General features: G+C 44.4%; 1 protein-coding gene across 1 annotated transcript in view; it reads right to left on the bottom strand.

Annotated features, from left to right (window-relative positions):
- The window catches only part of gabbr2 (gamma-aminobutyric acid (GABA) B receptor, 2), a 196,015-nt gene that overhangs the window by 57,689 nt on the left and 118,693 nt on the right, over positions 1-19,633 (bottom strand). The window contains exons 4-8 of the mRNA XM_010891535.5: positions 15,469-15,570; positions 10,780-10,845; positions 10,417-10,605; positions 9,732-9,974; positions 2,770-2,830 (exon numbers count right to left, since the gene is read on the bottom strand). Coding sequence (XP_010889837.1) covers positions 2,770-2,830; positions 9,732-9,974; positions 10,417-10,605; positions 10,780-10,845; positions 15,469-15,570 — 661 coding nt within the window. The remainder of the gene's footprint in view (positions 1-2,769; positions 2,831-9,731; positions 9,975-10,416; positions 10,606-10,779; positions 10,846-15,468; positions 15,571-19,633) is intronic.

Here is a 19,633-nt window from a genome sequence, read left to right as displayed (position 1 = left end):
TCCATGAGAAATAGAAACAATTGTACGCCAGCATTTGTAACCCAATATACACTGACATTTCCAGAGCTACAGTAAAATGAGTTTAAATTGCGATACATCCCAAGCCATAATCCATGCATCTCTCTCCCGAGTGCTACTTAAACTAGCAATTTCCTACAGGAGGCTTCTTAAAAGCAGCTATTGGTCCCACATGTGATAGGCTAAAGGCTCTGCAATGACCCCGTTTGTCACACGAAAACACATGATCCCTCACCCTCCTCATAAAAATGGGGAATAGTTACACAGAGAGCGACTTGCACATACAGAGCCCTATTGGCCCCCTGTTAAAAACTAAGAAAAAAAGCCATGGAAAAATTATATTTGTCTTCTAGCCGCTCATTTGTACAATCCAGAGTGGCTCAGTGGGGAAAGAAACACATAGTGACACGCATCATGTCAAACCCCTTTCTGATTGATCAACATGGAGGTCAGAGAACGCACAAGGTCTTGGCAGAAAAACATCAACACCTGGAGTTTGCTGAACATCATTAGAACTTTGAACTGGAACTTGGTTTTTAGATTGTGAAAACTGGGTCGTTGTTGGATCTTCGAACAGGACGATAATCCAAAGCATTCCCACACATGCACTCCCGCATTGCTATAACCACAATATCAAACTTTTGCAGTGGCCATCCCAGTCCTCTGATCCAAACCAAATTAAAAATGTGTGGGGTGAGCTGAAGAGGAGAGTGCACAAGTGAGGACCAAGGACTCTGCAGAACCTGGAGTATTCTGAATGAATGGTCTCCAATCCCTTTCTATGGAAAATATTTTCCTTAATTAAGGAAAAAAAAAATCTTAATTTTTTTTACCCAAGTCAATAGAATTCTCTCAAATGTTGATTGAAAAATTAAGCTGACGAACGACAATAAAAGAATCATAGATGAGTGAAGACATTTTCTCTCTCTTTGTCACTCTATATCTTTCTCAGATTTTCTCTCTTTTTCTCAATTCAACTTTAAGTCCTTTGTTGGCATGGGAGACAGTTGTTTACAGTGCCAAACAAGTAAGATATAATGAAAATAAAAAATAACATAAGTAAAACCATACAAACAAATATTAAAACAAAATTATTATATATTATACTTTTTTTTGTTATGTACAAGGTTTAACAACATGCTAACAGATTTGTTTGAAGGGAAAATAAATAAGGATACATTGTATAAATACACTAAGTTATTTGTGCTTCATCTGTTGCACATTATTCATTGCAACAGGCCTCACATCTTGCGGCAGTGTTTTGATTATTGCTGATATTTTTCAATGTTTGGTTTATTTTAAAATTATTTGTGGGTCTGTATATTCTGAGGGAATGTGTCTCTAATGTAGTAACACATTTGTCATGAAAAGTCCAGCTCCATTTCCACCTTGAACTTTGGGCACGGTACCCACAGCTGGTCTACTTTTGGGATACTAGGTCTGACTATGACTGACTGTCTCCCTCTTCCTGACATTCCATGTCTCTCCATTAAGGGCAACCCCTTCACCCAAATTCTGAAATGACATTTCATGCCTGTTTGTTCAATTACCATCCTTCATTACTGTAAATTTGATTCAGATTTTGAACAGCAAGTAGCCTGATCCATGATCTGCTAAGCATGACAACCAATAGGAGTTGGCCAGACACTAACAGATCCAGGATCAGGCTAATGGTTCACTGTTTCTGCAATCCATGTAAGTTCCATCCATTCCACATTACTGATGTGGTTTGCGAACTTACTACATGTAATATCCCTCCATGCAAAAAAAGACAATAGCCATTAACTGCTTAGCCATCTACTGCATTCGCCTGTATGCGTCACAAAGGACACCCTATTTCTTAGTGTAGTACACTGTGTAGGTAACAGGTCACAATTTAGGACAAGTCCAACCACAGCAAGCTTCTCCCACACTGAACGAAGACCAATTACAGGGTTGAAGAGAGGATCAGACCCTGGTTAAATATTCAGCCTGAGCAATCCCTCCTGTCTCTCCCTCTCTCCATCTCATGTGTCAGCCAGTCATCATACGCTCTCTGAAGAGACAGGGAGGAAGGAGAGACAGGGAGGAAGGAGAGACAGGGAGTGAGGAGAGACAAGGAGGGAGGAGAGACCGGGAGGGAGAAGAATGGAAGACATAATAAGACCATGATCTGGATGGAAGGAGAAAACTGAAAGTGGAAACGTATGATATTGAGGGAGTTGGAGTAGGGAGAAAAAAAAGAGGATGCTAAAGGGGGGCAGGTGTGTGTCATGGGGGGAAAGGGACAGTGTCAGAGTTTTGCCTACGGCTAAGGTACTCATGATGACAGCCAGAGAGCCAGCCCTCTCCAGTTCAACGGAGATAACATTCCTTTGCTTATCCATGACATGACTACCTCCCCACTGAAAAAAAGGTTTCATCACTCCCGCAGCCAAAAAGGTCTTCCAGCCCTGAATGTTTCCTCACCCGTGCACACACTAACACACACGCTTGCACACACCCACACACACACAAACAAAGATGTCACAATTTAAACAGCAGCACCTCTACAGTGGGGTAGAGAGGAAGCAGCAGAGTGGATTAATACAGATCTCCTGGTGGATAGGGAGTGTGGGGTTAGGAGCTGGGGGAATCCCTCTAGCAGAGATCTTATTGGATACCACCAGAGTACTATAACATCATCGTCAGGCAGACAACAACAGCAGGAACCTGCCAGACCCGTTCCACAGAAGATCAAAACGATGCTACGCTCTTGGACCACCTGCTTACCTTGGAACTGGGTGAATTTGATGGTGCCCATTCTCTCTCCGTTCCTGAACATCACTTGACCCTGGAATGAAAAAGAGTACAAATAGGGCTGTCACCAATCGAGTAACTCGAGTAATTTGAATACAACAAAAAAAAATCCTCGATGAGATCACTCCTTCAAGGCTTCTGTTAAAGAAGGATGATGCATGTTGAGGACGGTAATTGCATGGTTCTAGCAAAGACAAGCCAATGTCAAAAGTATGCCAGCATTTCAGTCTAAAAAGTAAAGATAACCTGGTTGTGTGTCGCTACACCACGACTGAACTTGCATTTCACAACAGCACTTCGTCTACACTGCAACATTTGAAGAGGAAGCATCCATTCATTATGAAACCAGAATTTAATATGTGGACGACAGGTTTCCATTTAGCTATGTCAGCAATGTATTTAACTAGATAGCTAGCTGCAGCCTACATCAAGTGCACAGCCTTGGCTATGCATTCTCGAGCAATGAACAGGAGTGCCAGATTTTCCTGACAGCATGCCACGCAATCACAGCAGAAATCCAGAGGATTTAACAAAGGTGAGTGCTTGGCCAAAAACGTGCACCCCTTTGGGTCCCCAGGACCAGGTTTGGGAAACAGTGTAATGTTGAGACACAATTTTATGACAAGCATGTCGCAATCAGTTCCATACTTCACCATCACCTGTGAAGTAAATAAATGCAGTACGTGATTTGAGATTAATACATAGTCTTTTTATGTACGAGTAACTCAATTAACTGACAGAATCATTGATCACCAAATTGTCAATTGTCCTTTGCCATTATCCACCGAACTGAAACAAAACATATTTTATCCCAAGTTTATGTGAATCCCAAACTAAACTCCAACCGTTAAACCATCTAAACTGGTTACCATCTTCAGAGCACAAGTCCCTTAAAGGAATAGTGGCTACAAGCAGGTTAAGAGGGAGTACTAGAGGCAGGTGTGAAAAGATGCTTGACGTTATAGGAATTTCAATGCGCTGTTATCTTGGCATGCCTCTGAGTCTTGGCACATTAAAAGATTTGAGTGGACAAAGAGACAGCCTGGCACAGAGCTTCTTAATGGATTAGAAGTCTGCAAACATTGATCTGTTTGTACGAGGTAAAGTAAATTATTAGTCAGCAGATTTATTTACTAATATCCTTGCAATCACAGTTGGGTATGTGAAGCAGTGACTGATTTTGTAATGTGCCACTTTTAACAAATCTTCAGAGGGGCTTTTAAAAAGCAATTTATTGAGTTGAAATCTCACCTTTGGCAACTGAACAGACATCAATACTAACATTAAAAGGTTGACATGTCTTTGACATCAACCCTAAGTAAAAGGGATGGAACGCTAACGGCACTTCTTTCCAAAAACAACAATCATGCCCAAAAATAATAATAAATGACTGTACAGTCAGATATTTTTAGCAAAACTTCTGTGAACCAACAGTTTTTCCCCCACTTTATCAATTCTCAGCCATCCATCACGTTCAACTAATTCGTCCAGCCATCTGCCCACAGAACTCCCTAATCAAACATTTAGCCGGATCTGGGATTACTGACGGCTAAGAAAAAACAGGTAAACGAGAAAGATGGAAAGAGAGACAGAGAGAATTAACATGGAGCTGATTAAAGCAACACTGACTGGAAGATGGGAAGGGGAGGGGAGGGGGGGGGGGCGACAGAGGAAAGAGCCAATTTCGGCTCAACAAGACGCTGTGGCTTTGAAGTCTGGCTGGCTTTCCACCCCGTTTGATTCCCTGTCTATGTATGGCATCTGTGATGTGACTGAGACTCTCTCCTCTGTCTTTATGAGCTGAGAAGTGAGCTATCTAAAGCTACAGACTTCACAGGTTCCTGCTAATAAAGTAGTACTTGGCTAGAGTTTCCTGTCGTTGGATAACATTACTAAGTCACTTAGTGACCGTGCGAGCGTTAGAGAGCGTTAGCCGAAGCTTTTGTCATTCATTGTCTATGTGATTTGGGAGAGAAAACTTGCTACACGCAAGCTTTTCCCCCCCCACAGAACTCTCTGAGAATTGGGTTACAAATGGGCCACAATGGGGAACTCTCGGTATAACTATTTTGAGTTAACCCATTGTGTGAAGGTTTCCACAAGGAAACTGTCCGATTACATTCTTAATTAGAACCTTCTATCTGAGTTCCATTCGGCCCATGGCCCTTCGTGGCTGGGCTGTGACTGTGAGAGGCCGTGTTGAGAAAGCGTATGTCCCCAAATTCCTAATCTTTTCCCATCTGCAAAGCTCAGGCTACGTGACCGGTGCCAGCAGGAACATGGCGTTTCACTCACTTACGTCACATTCAGTGATGGCTGAAATTCCTAACGCTGAGGCCCATGGTTACGTTAGTGTATGTGGAGTTGGGGCTGTTAAAAATAACTGTAGATGAGCGTGTTCAATTTGAGAGAGCTAGCCGCGGTTCGGCACTTATGCATCTAGCAGTTTAATAACTGATTCAAATACTTGATCTGTTACTTTCACCTGCTTGTACACACAACTTCCTCCTGGTATAAACAATTAAAGGAATAGCCTTAGGCCGCAACCAACGGGCACATAGCCTAGATGTCATCCAGGTCCATGATGTCCACTGCATTCAAAACAGTCACCATTGATCATAACTCTGACATGGTCATGACTATTGATCATAACACTGACATGGTCATGACTATTGACCACAACAATGACATGGTCATGACTATTGTTCATATCACCGACATGGTCATGACTAATGATCACAACACACTGACATGGTCATGACTATTGACCATAACACTGACATGGTCATGTCAATTGACCATAACACTGACACGGTCATGGCTATTGACCATAACACTGACATGGTCATGACTATTGACCATAACACTGACATAGTCATGAATACTGAACATACCAAACAGTCACTAGCCAGTGGGCCCATGTCAAAATTAACGCACAACATGATGGATACGGTTCTATTGAGGACACATGCTATGTATGAATAGATAAGAGTCCCTGTCCCCTGTGACTCCCCTTACCTCCAGGCATACAAAACTGACTTCCACTGTACGTCCGCATCTGTGCCAAGACCCGGAGGCCTCCCTGCGATAATGTTTGACTTCCTCTATTGCTGTGCCACTAGATCAATATCAGGCGGAGCCCAGAGTGGCTGGAGAACAAATCAGGCCGCCATGTGGACGTCCGCAGTCTGCACGCATAAACACAGCTTGGAAGGACCTCTGTGGCGCCAAAATCTGTTTGCGTTACCTATCACTTAACCTTGAAACTACATTTAACATCCATATCCTAATCCTGGATCTAAACCTAACCAGTAGCCCCCAATTCCAACTATGAACCTAACCTTTGCGCGCAGCGTATCTGTGGAGGAAATTACTCTTAACCTTAACATAACCCTAATCTTAAACCCAAATGCTGTGCTTTTTCGAGGACCATAAAGAATTTCTGCCAGATAAACAGTGGGTCACTATACTGGGACTTTTGAACTACATAGTCATACATGTATCGTACACAAACACAGACACACACTCATATACTCAGTTTGTAAACACGCAACACATAAGAGCAAACAAATGGCTGCTGACACAGAGCAGTACCTCTCCAGCATATAATGAACAAATATCACTTGCTTTGCCCTTCTGCCTATTTCAGACAAGCCTGCAATCTGAAGGGCTCCCAGACAACAACAACAACTTCCAGCTAAATTGGTCTACTGGAAAACAAACTATCAATAGCATTCTGAAACACGGACTGGGAGACAGAGTAATCAGCACAGTCCAGAGCAGCGAGTTTCCCAGGCAGCCTGAGGCCAGTCCAGTGATGTCGCTGCTGCATCGGGCTGATATTACGGAGGGAGTTCTTTAATATTGGATGAGACATTCCATCATTAGTGACGGAAGCCTCCAGAACCATACATCGAGTTTCCCCCCGGCAGCCTGAGGCCAGTCCAGTGCGATGGAAGCCTCCAGAACCATACAGACGTCCGCCACGTCACAGGGATCTTCAGGCTGCTGCACAGGTGACTGTGATCTGGACGTATGCAGACACACGCACCAAAGACATACATGGACAATATGGTCTCTGCAATCAGTGGTGACTCAAGGAACCCTAGATATCCTCAAAGAAAACCTGGAATCTGTCATGTTTTAATGGATTAAAGGGTTCTTGGAAGAATTCTGGGTTACAGGCGTGGCTTTCAGATACTTCTTTTGGTCACGTGTTAGTATAAGTGATATTTACTCCTCAGGGATGGCTATATTGGCCCTCTGATCATCTGAACATTTTGAACATTCTGATCAACGACATAGCCACAATCTCATAGTCTCGACCTGGATGACCAGGAAAGGACGGGCCAACCAGTTATGGGTATTTTGACACTTTTTTCAGACAGTATGAAATGAATGATTGGATACAGGTGGAAGGGTTCGAGCTAGGCTGTGTAACCCCGGTCTCCGGACGAAAGAAGAGTTATATGTATCTAAGCCAGGGAGCGTTATTGCCAGGCCAAAGGCTCTGCACCCCTAACCCTCAGTTGGTTAGGTTCCTGTGCCAAAATGAAAAACATTTGATTGTTTGATTGACTTCTATTGTGTAGAACATTGCTATTAAAAAGGTTGAACATTTTCGGCGAATGGCTGATACGTATGTTTTTGACTGAGTTACTACAATGGCAAATGAGGCATTGTGTTGGTGTGGATTTAGAAGAACAAAGACGTAACAACACCAAAAGAAGACAAGAAAAAGACCAACATTACAGAAGAAATGGGACCCAAACAATGGCCGACAAGTTACACCAGGGAGGGAGGAAACCAGCTGAGGGCAACAACAACAAACAGGTGTCCGTGATTCAAACGAGGGAGGGAGGGCGTTGGATCTGCAATGCCAGGGCGTGACACTGTGTGCGCACTACCCATGATCCTCGTGTAGTACAAAAACACAGCCACCATCTCGTGCTACGAAAGCACACATTAACAGACCAATGAGTGTGTTCCAATCTGATACAGCACTTACAAATAATACACAACGGACTGCATCTGCGGGCCAAATGGCATCCTTTTAACTGTGTAGTACACATCTCTAGTCCAAAACGAGTACACGAAACAGGTAGTTAACTGTTATTTGGAACACACCCAATGTCTCTGTTATTACCACAACACACGGCTGATACTATACAGACTGTAAAGAATGTATAAACTAAATGAATGCAATTTGATATTTCATCTATATGGAAGGAGATTTGATATTAATCTGTATGGATGGAGGTATATTTAATATAGTGGTGGAAAAATAAGCAATAAACAGAGTATTCTCCCCCCAGAAAAACGTTATCCAAGAAGAATATCAACGTAGCCTTGAAATTGAACATATGTTATGAAAGAAATCGAATACAATTTCTAGGTTTTATTTTTTCTCAAATTAATATAACTGTAAATCATATTTGCCGTGCAATGCGGTATACTTCCTGTGCTGCTTTCTCAACAGATGGCAATAGTGGTGAGGTTACTGCCCTGGAGAAAAACACACTCTCATACACACAAATACACACACGCACAAACAGACACGCACATGCAGTACATGCAGACCAACATACAAGCACAGACACAAACAAACAAAAGCACGCAGACACCAGTGGCCGAGGTAACCAACCCAGCAGAAGGACTCCAGGGAGAGTCCTTCCCACTATCTGTGCTATCCATGCCTCCATGTCCTCAAGCAGCCCTCTGGGACTGGCCCACTGACAGCCCATTTCACCCCAGAACGGCAGAGGGGACAAATGGATGTCCCAGTTGGGGGTAAATAGGAGGAATATGGTGTTCTGTAATGACCCATGTAAGATCAGATTTTCTCTCCTTTTTAAAACTCTCCCTCCATCCTGGTTACAACACTCCCTCCATCCTGGTTACAATACTCCCTCCATCCTGGTTACAGCACTCCCTCCATCCTGGTTACAACACTCCCTCCATCCTGGTTACAACACTCCCTCCATCCTGGTTACAACATTCCCTCCATCCTGGTTACAACACTCCCTCCATCCTGGTTACAATACCATTTTTCTGTTCTCTCCTTTGCTTTTCTCTCTCTCTCTCATATTCATTCTCTTTCCTTTTTCTTTCTTTCCCATCGCTGTTTCTCCTCACTCCATTCCTCTATCATCCCCATTTCTCTATGCCATTCATTCCTTCCATCCTTCCTTTCCTCTTTTCTCTCCACTTATATCTCATTACATCCTTAATCAGCAGCCATATCCTAAAAATGCACACACACACACACACAGATCGACACATAAACACACACTCACAAACATACAAACAGGCATGAACATATGCACAAACTAGCGCAAACATAGACACACACACGCGCGCAGATGCCTGAGGGCGGAACAATTCCTGCATCCACAATAAGGCTGAAACCCAAAGCAGCTCTTCCTGAGCTCCTAAAGACCTCTGCACTGTGCTTTTCTATTAGCACACTGGCTTTTGTTTACAATCAAATGCAGGCACACACACATACACACACACACACACACACACACATACACACACATACATACGCACACACAAACACACACATACATTCTCTTCTCTCTAATGGTTGTAACAGGCCAGACTGCGGTTTGATCTGTTGGATCTATATTATTTCTTCATGATTTAAAGCTTTAAACTTTGATAGAAAGCTACATTCTTTATAGCTCCTATTGGTTAAAAGGTCAATAATGGTGGTTTCGTAACAATTCACTACTACCCTTTCTTATTTCAAAGAAGCCACAATGGAGATGAGGTTGGGTTGTAAGTGTATGATAAAGCAGCCCTGGACAGGACAGGCTTGCCTTTGTCATCATATGCCCGTTGGCTTTATGTCTGCCTCGTTTTTAATGCCCTGAAAGGTGTCCTCCAAATAAAACGTGGTTTGAATATTATCCAAATTATTACTGACTCACCGTGACGCCATAGAAGTTGGTCTCGTTCATGACATCCAACACCAGCTTCCCCACTTCCCGGTCGTCCACGGTGAAGTTGTGGTACATGTCCTGACTCTCCTTTTGCTTCAATAAATCCATGACGCGTGTCAGTGTCTTGGCGATCACCCAGATCCCGTCGTAGGCAAAGCCATGATACTTGGAGGGCTCCACACCTTTCTGCTGCAGCACTTCGCTGTACTCCATCTCATACTCCCTTGGGGTCTGGGTAAAAAGGACCGACAGGACAAGGGAAATGTTGAATGACCTCCTAATGGCATCCTAGTCCTCATATATTCAACGACCAGGTGCTACAGGCCTCAGGTAAAAAACAAATGAATACTTATATATACACACACATCTCTCTCTCTCAGAGAAAGTATATATATATATATATATATAGAGATAGAGAGATAGATATATTCAATTCAGCTTTATTAGCATGACAGTTATTACAACCGTATTGCCAAATACGTATATATATATATATATATATATATATATATATATATATATATATATATATATATATATATATATATATATATATATGTATGTAAAGAGAGAGAGAGAGAGGTATGAGGATACCAACAGGACGCCATTGTGGTGTTAGCCGCTACAGATTTGAACCTTTGAGGATACAGAGTGGAAATCAGGAGACGCTCACCCTTCCAGAGATGCCTTTGACCTGTTTGGCACTGAGCGGTTCGAAGTCCACGGCGATGTATCCCTCCATGGCGGTCAGCAGCTTCTTGGCGGTGCAGTTGGTGGAGTTGGCCTGCTCCCACCAGCTCCCCTGGTACCAGCCCGGGATGATCCACTGGTACTTACTGCCGAACATGTTGAGGTTGTACGCCTGAGGGGGGTTCGGGGGGGGGGCACGACCAGTTAATATAAAACACATACAGACGCGGAGCGAAGACGCAAGCAAACGTCACATCAGATACGCACGTATTGCGTGTAGATGCAGCGTTCGCATGCATGTGTGTTTGTGTGTGTGCGCGCGCGCACGAACGCAGATAGTACTCACACAGCAGAAGACTTTGGAGGCCAGGTTCTCGTCAAACTGTCCGATGATGATCCTGACATCATTGTCCTAAAGAGAGGACACAGCAGGTAGGAGAGTTAAGAGGTAGGAGAGTTACATCTCCGGCTAGCAGCAGCAGCTAATCATTAGCGGTAATTACGCTGCGGCAGGGCACTTTTGCAACGGCTGTATTCCAGGTGCTGTCTGCGGATTTACTACCGCACTGCCTCTGCTGTGCTATGCAAATACCACAGTATTTTACACAAGTATTCCTCAATACATAGCTGGTTTTATAGCAGAAATGTCAACATGTTGGTGCCGCCTAGCTCGGTACGGCACACTGCTAGCAACGCCGTGACAGCAGGTTTGTGTTCCCAAAAATAAAGTTTGTCAAATGCATCCACTAATGACTGAGTTACTTTGGAGATAAGTGCCTGCTAAACACGCTCCATTTTCCGGGTTTCTCACGATATAATAAACGGGTGATATCGGCACATTAGCTGTTGATATCCGAATCTGCTGTGGGCCTGGATGTTTATTAGCTGGCTACAGGGTGGAGGGGAAAGGGAAAAGTAACATTAAGCCACAAAGTGACAATCCATTAAACCCCAACCATTAGTGTCAGACACTGGAATGGTCATCTGTCCACAGGGCCAGACAGGAGGGCTCTGCACTGGAACTGAGGCCGAGAGCAAACGCCAGCGCTTAGGGACGGAAACAGCGCCAACGAGGCATTTAATACACGTCTACAGGCAATTCAATATGGGTGTCACAACACGTCCCAGCTCACGCTATGCAACATTCAGCTCATGCCACGCAACAGCTCGTAGTGAAGAAATAACAGACGCATCAACGGCAAAACCACTGGAAATAAATGCTTCTGATGGGTCACATTTCGGAGGAGAAACAGCCAGGCTAAGGAAGGCGCAGAGGCTACCCACGTTTCAACCACCCGCACCTATTCCTCCCAAACGCTCAGGGTCAGGCCACTATGAGGACAGAGTAGTCACCCCAGGAGTGCAGTTCATCTTTTGGTCTGGATTTTCCCCCTCCTCCATTCCCTGTGTCCCACCCCCGTCACTGTATTTATTACATGGGTGATTTGAATCCTGAATGCTGGTGGCCGTGGTTTAGGTAAGCAATAAGGCACGGGTCAGTGTGTTATGTGGCCAATGGCACTCTTCTCTATAGGACCAACAGTAACGGCCTGTGTAAGGATTATATGCTGTCCAATTCAAAAGCATTCGTAAAAATGCCAAATTATCAAACACAACAAAAAAGCCAATTCGGGACTCTTCAGAGTACATGGTCTTTGCCAATAGGTAGTGTAGCCTTAACATTAATTTAGTGAAAGGGCATAGATTATCCAGTAACCACCGTCAATATCAGCCCTGTAATTCAATGAACAGTTATAGATTTTCACAGAACTACAGAACATTGATAAATGATCCATAGGCCTGTTCTCGTGCCGACGAGCTGTTCTGGGTATTTTATTACATTAATATAGATCGCTTTCCTATAAAGGTCAAAGTTTCCAGTGCAGCTTGCTACTTGTGTGAAATGTAGCTGCCTGGATTCTAGATAATATTCTAGAGATTTATCTATTCCACCAAAAGCCTTTTACTTTCTGATGCACCTCGATTACAATTTCTACCGGAAAGTCCATAATACCACAAAACCTTTTTGTTTATTTGAGCATTTTGACATCGCTAAAGTCAATTTACAGTTTTTTTTTGACGCTTTGGTACAATTCCTAATAGTACGTTGTGGTCTTTCTACAAAACTCCAAACTTGATCACACTTGTGAACCATTCAATCTTAACTGATAGTATTGCCTCATTTGGTTTGACTGTTTCTATTTTCATGTCTAAGTTTCAGTTTTGTTAAATCATTAATAAAAGTCCTCTGTCTTTAATAAAATCTTTAATAAAAGTCCTGTGTTCTCCCAGCGACTGTGTCCTGCCTCCTACCTGCAACATTGCAACGGCACATTCACCACATGGGTGACTGATGATAAAATAGCGTTGATAAACATAGTGAGAGCAAAATATATTTTAACAAGTTATGCATGTACTTAGTATGAACCTAATGTATTTCAATGTGAAACATGTCTTTATAGATGTTTGTTCTTATTTGTTGTCCTCAGTCAATGTCAGATGTGCTTACAGCATTAAAAAAGCGCCAAAAATATGCAATTGCAATAATAGATTTTTTAAAATACTCTTGAAACACAGATTAATTTGTCATCATTAACAATGGCATTGTCTTGGCTTGTCTGTCCTCTTTATCATAATAATCAGATGTTAACCATTCACAGTGCCAACCCAGCAGCTGGGTCTCCCAGACCCTAGAGTTTTATCCTTCCTACTGAACAGTGAGTATAGTTCAATGAATGTTTCCCCAGCCAAGATGAGACACACACAGAAACACACTCACACACAGAAATACACACAGTGACCCGGACGCAAACAGACGCACATTTACACATACACATGCATACTGATCACGTAATGATTGACGCTCAATGCACCATTACCCAATACAATGTTACACAAGGTATCCCAGCCCACACGTTACACATATATTGAAGGTATGGGATCACTAACACCACACAAGGCAACACGCTAAGAACACTGCTCCAACCAAACACAAAGGACCATGGCCAACCACATGGCATCCGGAATCCCAAGGCTGGGCGGATTCGGAAAGCTAGGCAGGGTCAGGACACACTTTTCTCTCCGGTATGAGAATGTAATCCCAATGCCCTGGGGCACTGAACGGGACACTGCCCTTCGTAAGTTGCCATCTGTCAGATGGGACATTGAACAGTTGGCCCGACTCTCAGAGGTCACTATTGCGTTCTGGCTAAATCTTATCACAGGCACCTCGGTTATTCTCCCCCCCATCTTACAAACAATATATGAAAACAGCATTTAAGTATCCAAATGGTTGCAATGGCTACTGTAAGTCGCTCTAGATAAGAGCATTGTGGGAAATTAAATGTAAACACATAGATGCGATGACAAACCACTGGAGAAAATCTGTCCATTTCTTGGTCGCATAAAAGTAAAGCAGGTGTGTCCAATGCCCTCCTAACCAACAGCACTTCCTTATGTAATTAACATACAAACCCTTTTATACATTTCTTCAACTGGTCCACAGTTGCGATAAGCTTTTATCCAATCGTCACAGAAACCCCAATCAAAAGGCCATTCTGCCCCACATTTTCCACAAACACCACACTGGGCAATGCTCATCAGAGCCAGAGTGCATGCTGGGAGCAAACAGAGTAGCTGTGGCTTTTGTGTGTATCACCCTGCTTTGCAGCCACTTTTCCTTTTCAGATGCCTTTGGCTCAGCTTGAAACTGGCTCTCGCCGGGCTCTCGTCCTTCTGGGCTGAATGGTGGCCCTTTTCCCTGGAGGAAGGCACTTAACCTAAATGACTCCAGCTGCTGAGGAACTGGAGATGGACAATACCGCCCCAGAAAGACCTGGCACCACCCGAAATCCTCTGCCCTGCACCTAGGGAGGAATTCTATGAGGTTTGAAAAATTTCCCTGGACAAGAAGTCTCAGAGTTTTATAGGCTAAAGTGGTTGCCTATCTATTTAATTTGGTATGCATGAGATACAACGTTAATCCAGGTAAATTAAAGGATTCCGATATAAACCTTACAGAGACATGTCACAACATAAACTGTACCAAGTCCACTAGGAGTTGCTGCGATGAAGCAGCGCTTCAATCGAAATCGGTATATATTAAGAAATCAGTGAGAAAAACAGCAGCACCATTCTGGCTACAGGAATCCCAAACCCTTCTACAGATGTTACCAGTCTATATCTGTGGCTGAACACACCTCATCAGGCAACGGCAACACCTGACGTCCCAGAATGACTGACAGAAAAAAAAACGGGAACCTCACACAAACACACGTCGACGTTTCTTATCTCCGTACATGGGTGCAGGGGAACAGCCAATCAGGTGTCAGAGCATTCACAGCCCGCCACGTCCTAGAAAGAGAGCTTTAAAGGACTTGCGAGCTGAGGGATAATTTGCATTTCTAACCCTGATCAAGGAACCCGGGTGTCGGCTTAAAATGTGAGCTTCATATGAACACGCAAAGGAAGGCTTGTCGCTCTCGTTATCTCTCCGTGTCTGTGAGTGGTTACATACATGGCTGCGGGTGTGTGGTGTGTGTGACATTAGTTGGTCTATCTGTCAGAGTAAATAATACATCGGTATGAAGACACGCCACAGTGTGGATCAGCACTGACCACATGGAATACTCATCTCTGTAAAATACAACATAAGGATGTATATGCCATCAGTATATGCCCCTCGGGCACAGGGTAGACGTGCCGTCTACGCCACCAACCGTGAAACAACTCCAGTGAACACAAGAAGATAAACTACAACGGATTCTGGAGATCAGGCACTTCTTGTATACTGTGTCTCCATAAATCCGCAGCTCCTGGGCGTTCTGGACTGGTTCAGTCAGTCAGCACGGTATGTACAGATGCAATCCCATAAATTGCAGACGTCGCACATTACAATGGGGAGCAACAGAGCAGAATGGTCGCGTTTTTTCTTTTAAAAAGCCACATGTAAGTGGGTCTTTCCTGTGCTGTTCAGTAACGATTACAGTCCCTACCTCAGTATTGTAACTAGCAGTACAGCCGTCTGGGTTGTTACCTTGAGCTTCTTGACATTCACACATGGGTCGTTGGAGAAGCTCTCTGTGTCAGCGATCTGGATATCCGCCTTCTCCAGCTCATTGGTCAGGTCATTCCTCACCTGAGAAAGAGGGAACGGGTACAGGGCGAGGGGTGGGCGAGGGAGAGAGAGAGACAGAAGGAAATAAGTCAAGTTTTTTTCATACAAAATCCTCCCAAAAAAATAGACCTTTCTAACAAAGTGCTCTCTGACAGGAAACCATTCACAATTGTAAGCAACCTGGAAAGGATTGAGACCGATGATGCCCACCCATGTATAGAGTCAGGTTAGTTCAGGCCTAAATAAGTTGTGTCCTGGGGTGGACACACTCCCACTGGACCCTGTCACCCATCTTCACTGAACCCTGTCACCCATCTTCACTGGACCCTGTCACCCATCTTCACTGAACCCTGTCACCCATCTTCACTGGACCCTGTCACCCATCTTCACTGAACCCTGTCACCCATCTTCACTGAACCCTGTCACCCATTTTCACTGGACCCTGTCACTCAGCTCCACTGGACCCTGTCACTCAGCTCCACTGGACCCTGTCACTTAGCTCCACTGGACCCTGTCACTCAGCTCCACTTGGACCCTGTCATCCATCTTCACTAGACCCTGTTATTCATGTCCACTGGACACTGTCACTCATCTCCACTGGTAATTCTCATTTACTGTGGCTATTTTGTAGATTAATAACATAATTTAACCATTTCAAATGTACCAATAAATTCGGTGGTTACTAAAAAACAGTATTTAACAACAGCCCAACAGTAATCAACAGTTTCAAAAACTGCCTTCAAACTATCCTGATTAATCCAAGTAATCAATTCGGAAAAACCAGGAACTGCCGTATCTGTGCAACAGAGAGATTACTTAGGAGGCAATGCACTGAAAAGTGTGTCTCATGCTGTGTGGAGCCCAGGGGGAGGGACCTATAAATGTGAAAACCGAAAGCAGAAAGGCTGTAGGCCTTCTGGGTCGCAGGGAGGAAGGGCTGTGGCAGAAGGCGGGCCGGCTGTAGCGGTGCAAGGGGAACTCCAGAGGATTAGCGTGTCAGTAACCACACTGCCTCCAACCCTGGAGGCAGGATGACCACGCTACTGAGTGATGTGATGGAATACATAATGCACTTATCTCTGCAGTGACCTGTCACATGAACCCCCGAATGGACACACAAACAGGAAGCAATGTCAGTGAAATTCAGGAAGTGCTGCAGCATAGTCAGACATTGCTGAATTGAAAATAAGATAATAAGTGTTCTCAGTCATACTTGCTAAAATAACAAAAAATCCTTTCCTTGTACCGTTTGTTGTTACATAGAGGTGATTTGGAATGAAAAAATATTTATTTTCAGAAGTCCCTGATAGATAGCTAGTAGCTAAAGACAGGTGAAATTTGTTAAGGCTGAAAACTTATTCAAGGATTACATTTTCTCTGGAATGGAAGACTACTTTCATGTTCAGAAACCATTGAACATGAAATGCAGTCTGTTTTAAACCTTTATGTGTGCCTAAACCTTTACCTGGTCCACTGTTACATTTAGGTATTAAATCCAACTGATTAAGAGTTAATGTACTATAAAAATAGCTCATAAAAATACTAAAACCAGGCTACAGACATGAGGAATTGTCTGACTTGGATTAAAAGTTGCTAACACGCCCATTTGCACTCACAAAGCCCTGGAAAACTGCGAGCCTACTTCAACACAGTTACTGTCACCGTTGCCCCTCGAGTCCGTTCCCAAGGCAAACATCACTGTGTTGGGCCCCTGATGCTTCTGTGTGTTCACGCGTGTGTGTTCATGACAGTGTGCGTGTGCACGAGAGACATATAAGCCCCGGACAACATTTACTGGCAGGTTAAATGTATTCGATGCACTGATTCGCCACAGTTGCAGAGGAAGTGGGAGGACAGGGTCCTGGTGACCATTGGCGGGGGCTCCCCACTGTGAGACTCCTGTTGTTCATTCCGCACCTCCCAAACAGCTACTCCTCATGTCACACCGCTACATCTCACCAGAGCACACCCCCCCCCCCCACCCCACCCCCCCAACCATCACGGTCTTCCATTCCTAGTGTTTATCGCAGGGTCGACAAACTAGTGTAACTACGGCAAGTCAAGAAACACACACACGTTCATCGGGGCCGCGGCTGAACTCGTCCACTAGAAGGAACAAGAAAATCTAACAAACAGAAAAGCCCATCAGAGAGAAGTCTGTTCAGTGTTCTAAGAAAGCGTGTATCACTGTGTTTTATTGTCTCCTCATACATGATTGTTTATATCCTGAGTGTCAGCAGCGCAGGACGTCCTCCTTGATCCCGTCTCGCTTGTCTTCACTTAATGTTCCTCAAGAGAAAAACCAGGTTGTATTGATCCAGTAACGCTGTCCCGCTGTTTTCTAGACAAAGTTACCAAAAAATGCCAGACAACACACACACACGTACGTTCAGAGAGTGTGTGTGTGTTTGTGTGTGTGTGCGTTTTGGCAGAATGGCTTTGTAAAAAAAAAATCATTGCTTTTTAATGTGCGTTGTCAGAGGAAAAACAGCTACTTTATATTCACAAAATCACATTCAAACAACGCAAACACATCTTCCGTCACGAAGAGACCAATTCAAATTCGTTTTCTCTTCAACCGATGAAAACAAAACTCCACCTCAGTCATCGAACAGAGACAAAGTGTTCTCGCATATAATGCTGAGTCATTACCCAACACCAGTCTTTAGGATTGAGCTGTGAAGAGCACAATGTATGTGTGTGTGTGTGTGTGTGGGTCTGTGTGTGTGAGAGAAAGAGAGAGGGAGAGAGTGTGTGTGTGTGTGTGTGTGAGAGAGAGGGAGAGGGAGAGAGTGTGTGTGTGTGTGTGTGTGTGTGTGAGAGAGAGAGAGAGAGAGAGAGAGGGAGAGAGAGTGTGTGTGTGCGTGTTTCCCTGCATGCCTGTCCAAGTGCCTGCTTGTCTGCCCGACAGCCTGACTGACCGTCGTTCAGATGAACGCACACACGGTGCATTCGGCAGGGCCGCAGTAATCCAGGTGGCATCTGACAGCGACCCAAATGGCAAACAGCGGCATTAGGCAGGTGTCTGTTTCCTGTCACGGTCGATCTCTAACGCCAGGCCGGCAGGACACACCTCCTGGGATGCTGCCCAAATGCCACACCGGGCACTTCTCCTGACCAGGGCTTCGTGCTGCAGAGCACCAACGGAATAGTGTCCCGTTTGGGGCCTCAGGTTGTGATGTCACTACCTGCCACCTCGCCACCTCACAACCCCGTGTCTAGACAGCACAGGGCCAGAGGGGATTAGGGAATTACACACAGGAACGATGGACGCTAAAGGGCATAGGAGACAGGAAAGATGTGGTGATGGAGGAAGGAGGTGTGTGTGTGTGTGTGTGTGGAAAGAGAGAGAGAGGGGGGAGGGAAGGACAAGCTATGGGACGTTCTTTCCTGGGATTCCCCAACTTCCCACAGCACTCAATATCATCAAGAGAGGAATCTAATCCACACTCACACACAGAACGGAGGAGGGTGGTTGCAGGCTGGCAGAAATGACAGTGTCAGTGTATTGAGTTAAAGAGTGTTTAATGCACCAGTGTTGGAGGAGGACATTAGCACAATGTGATTCTATTCATAGGGCGGCCGTTACCAAGCCCCGGCACACACATAACAGACAGTCATATCGGAACACACACGCGCGCGTGCACGTGCACAAATGTACACATACATGCACGCTCAAACACCCACAACCATTTACATGTGCACGAGTGCACTGACATGGTGTGTTCCAAGACCTACACATTATACCCATGGAACGGTACACACACACACACACACTGTGTGAACTCTCATGGAAACATTCACAGACCCGAACACCAGATGAGCATGATGACGTATCAGAGGGAATGTGATTTGGTTCATTCTGGTCTACGTTGGTCTGTGTGTCTGTTTGTTTGTGTGTCTGTTTGTGTGTGTGTGTTTCTGTGTGTCTGTTTGTGTGGGTGTGTGTGTCTGTGTGTTTGTGTGTCTGTTTGTGTATGTGTGTGTGTCTGTGTGTGTTTGTGTGTCTGTTTGTGTGTGTGTCTGTGTGTGTGTGTGTGTGTGTGTCTGTGTCTGTGTGTGTTTGCTGAACATCTGTTTGCCA

Source organism: Esox lucius, chromosome 10, assembly GCF_011004845.1.
Source record: "Esox lucius isolate fEsoLuc1 chromosome 10, fEsoLuc1.pri, whole genome shotgun sequence".
Classification (NCBI taxonomy): Eukaryota; Metazoa; Chordata; class Actinopteri; order Esociformes; family Esocidae; genus Esox; species Esox lucius.
The sequence above is the reverse complement of the archived record's forward strand: the minus strand, read 5'-3'. Positions and strand labels throughout refer to the sequence as shown.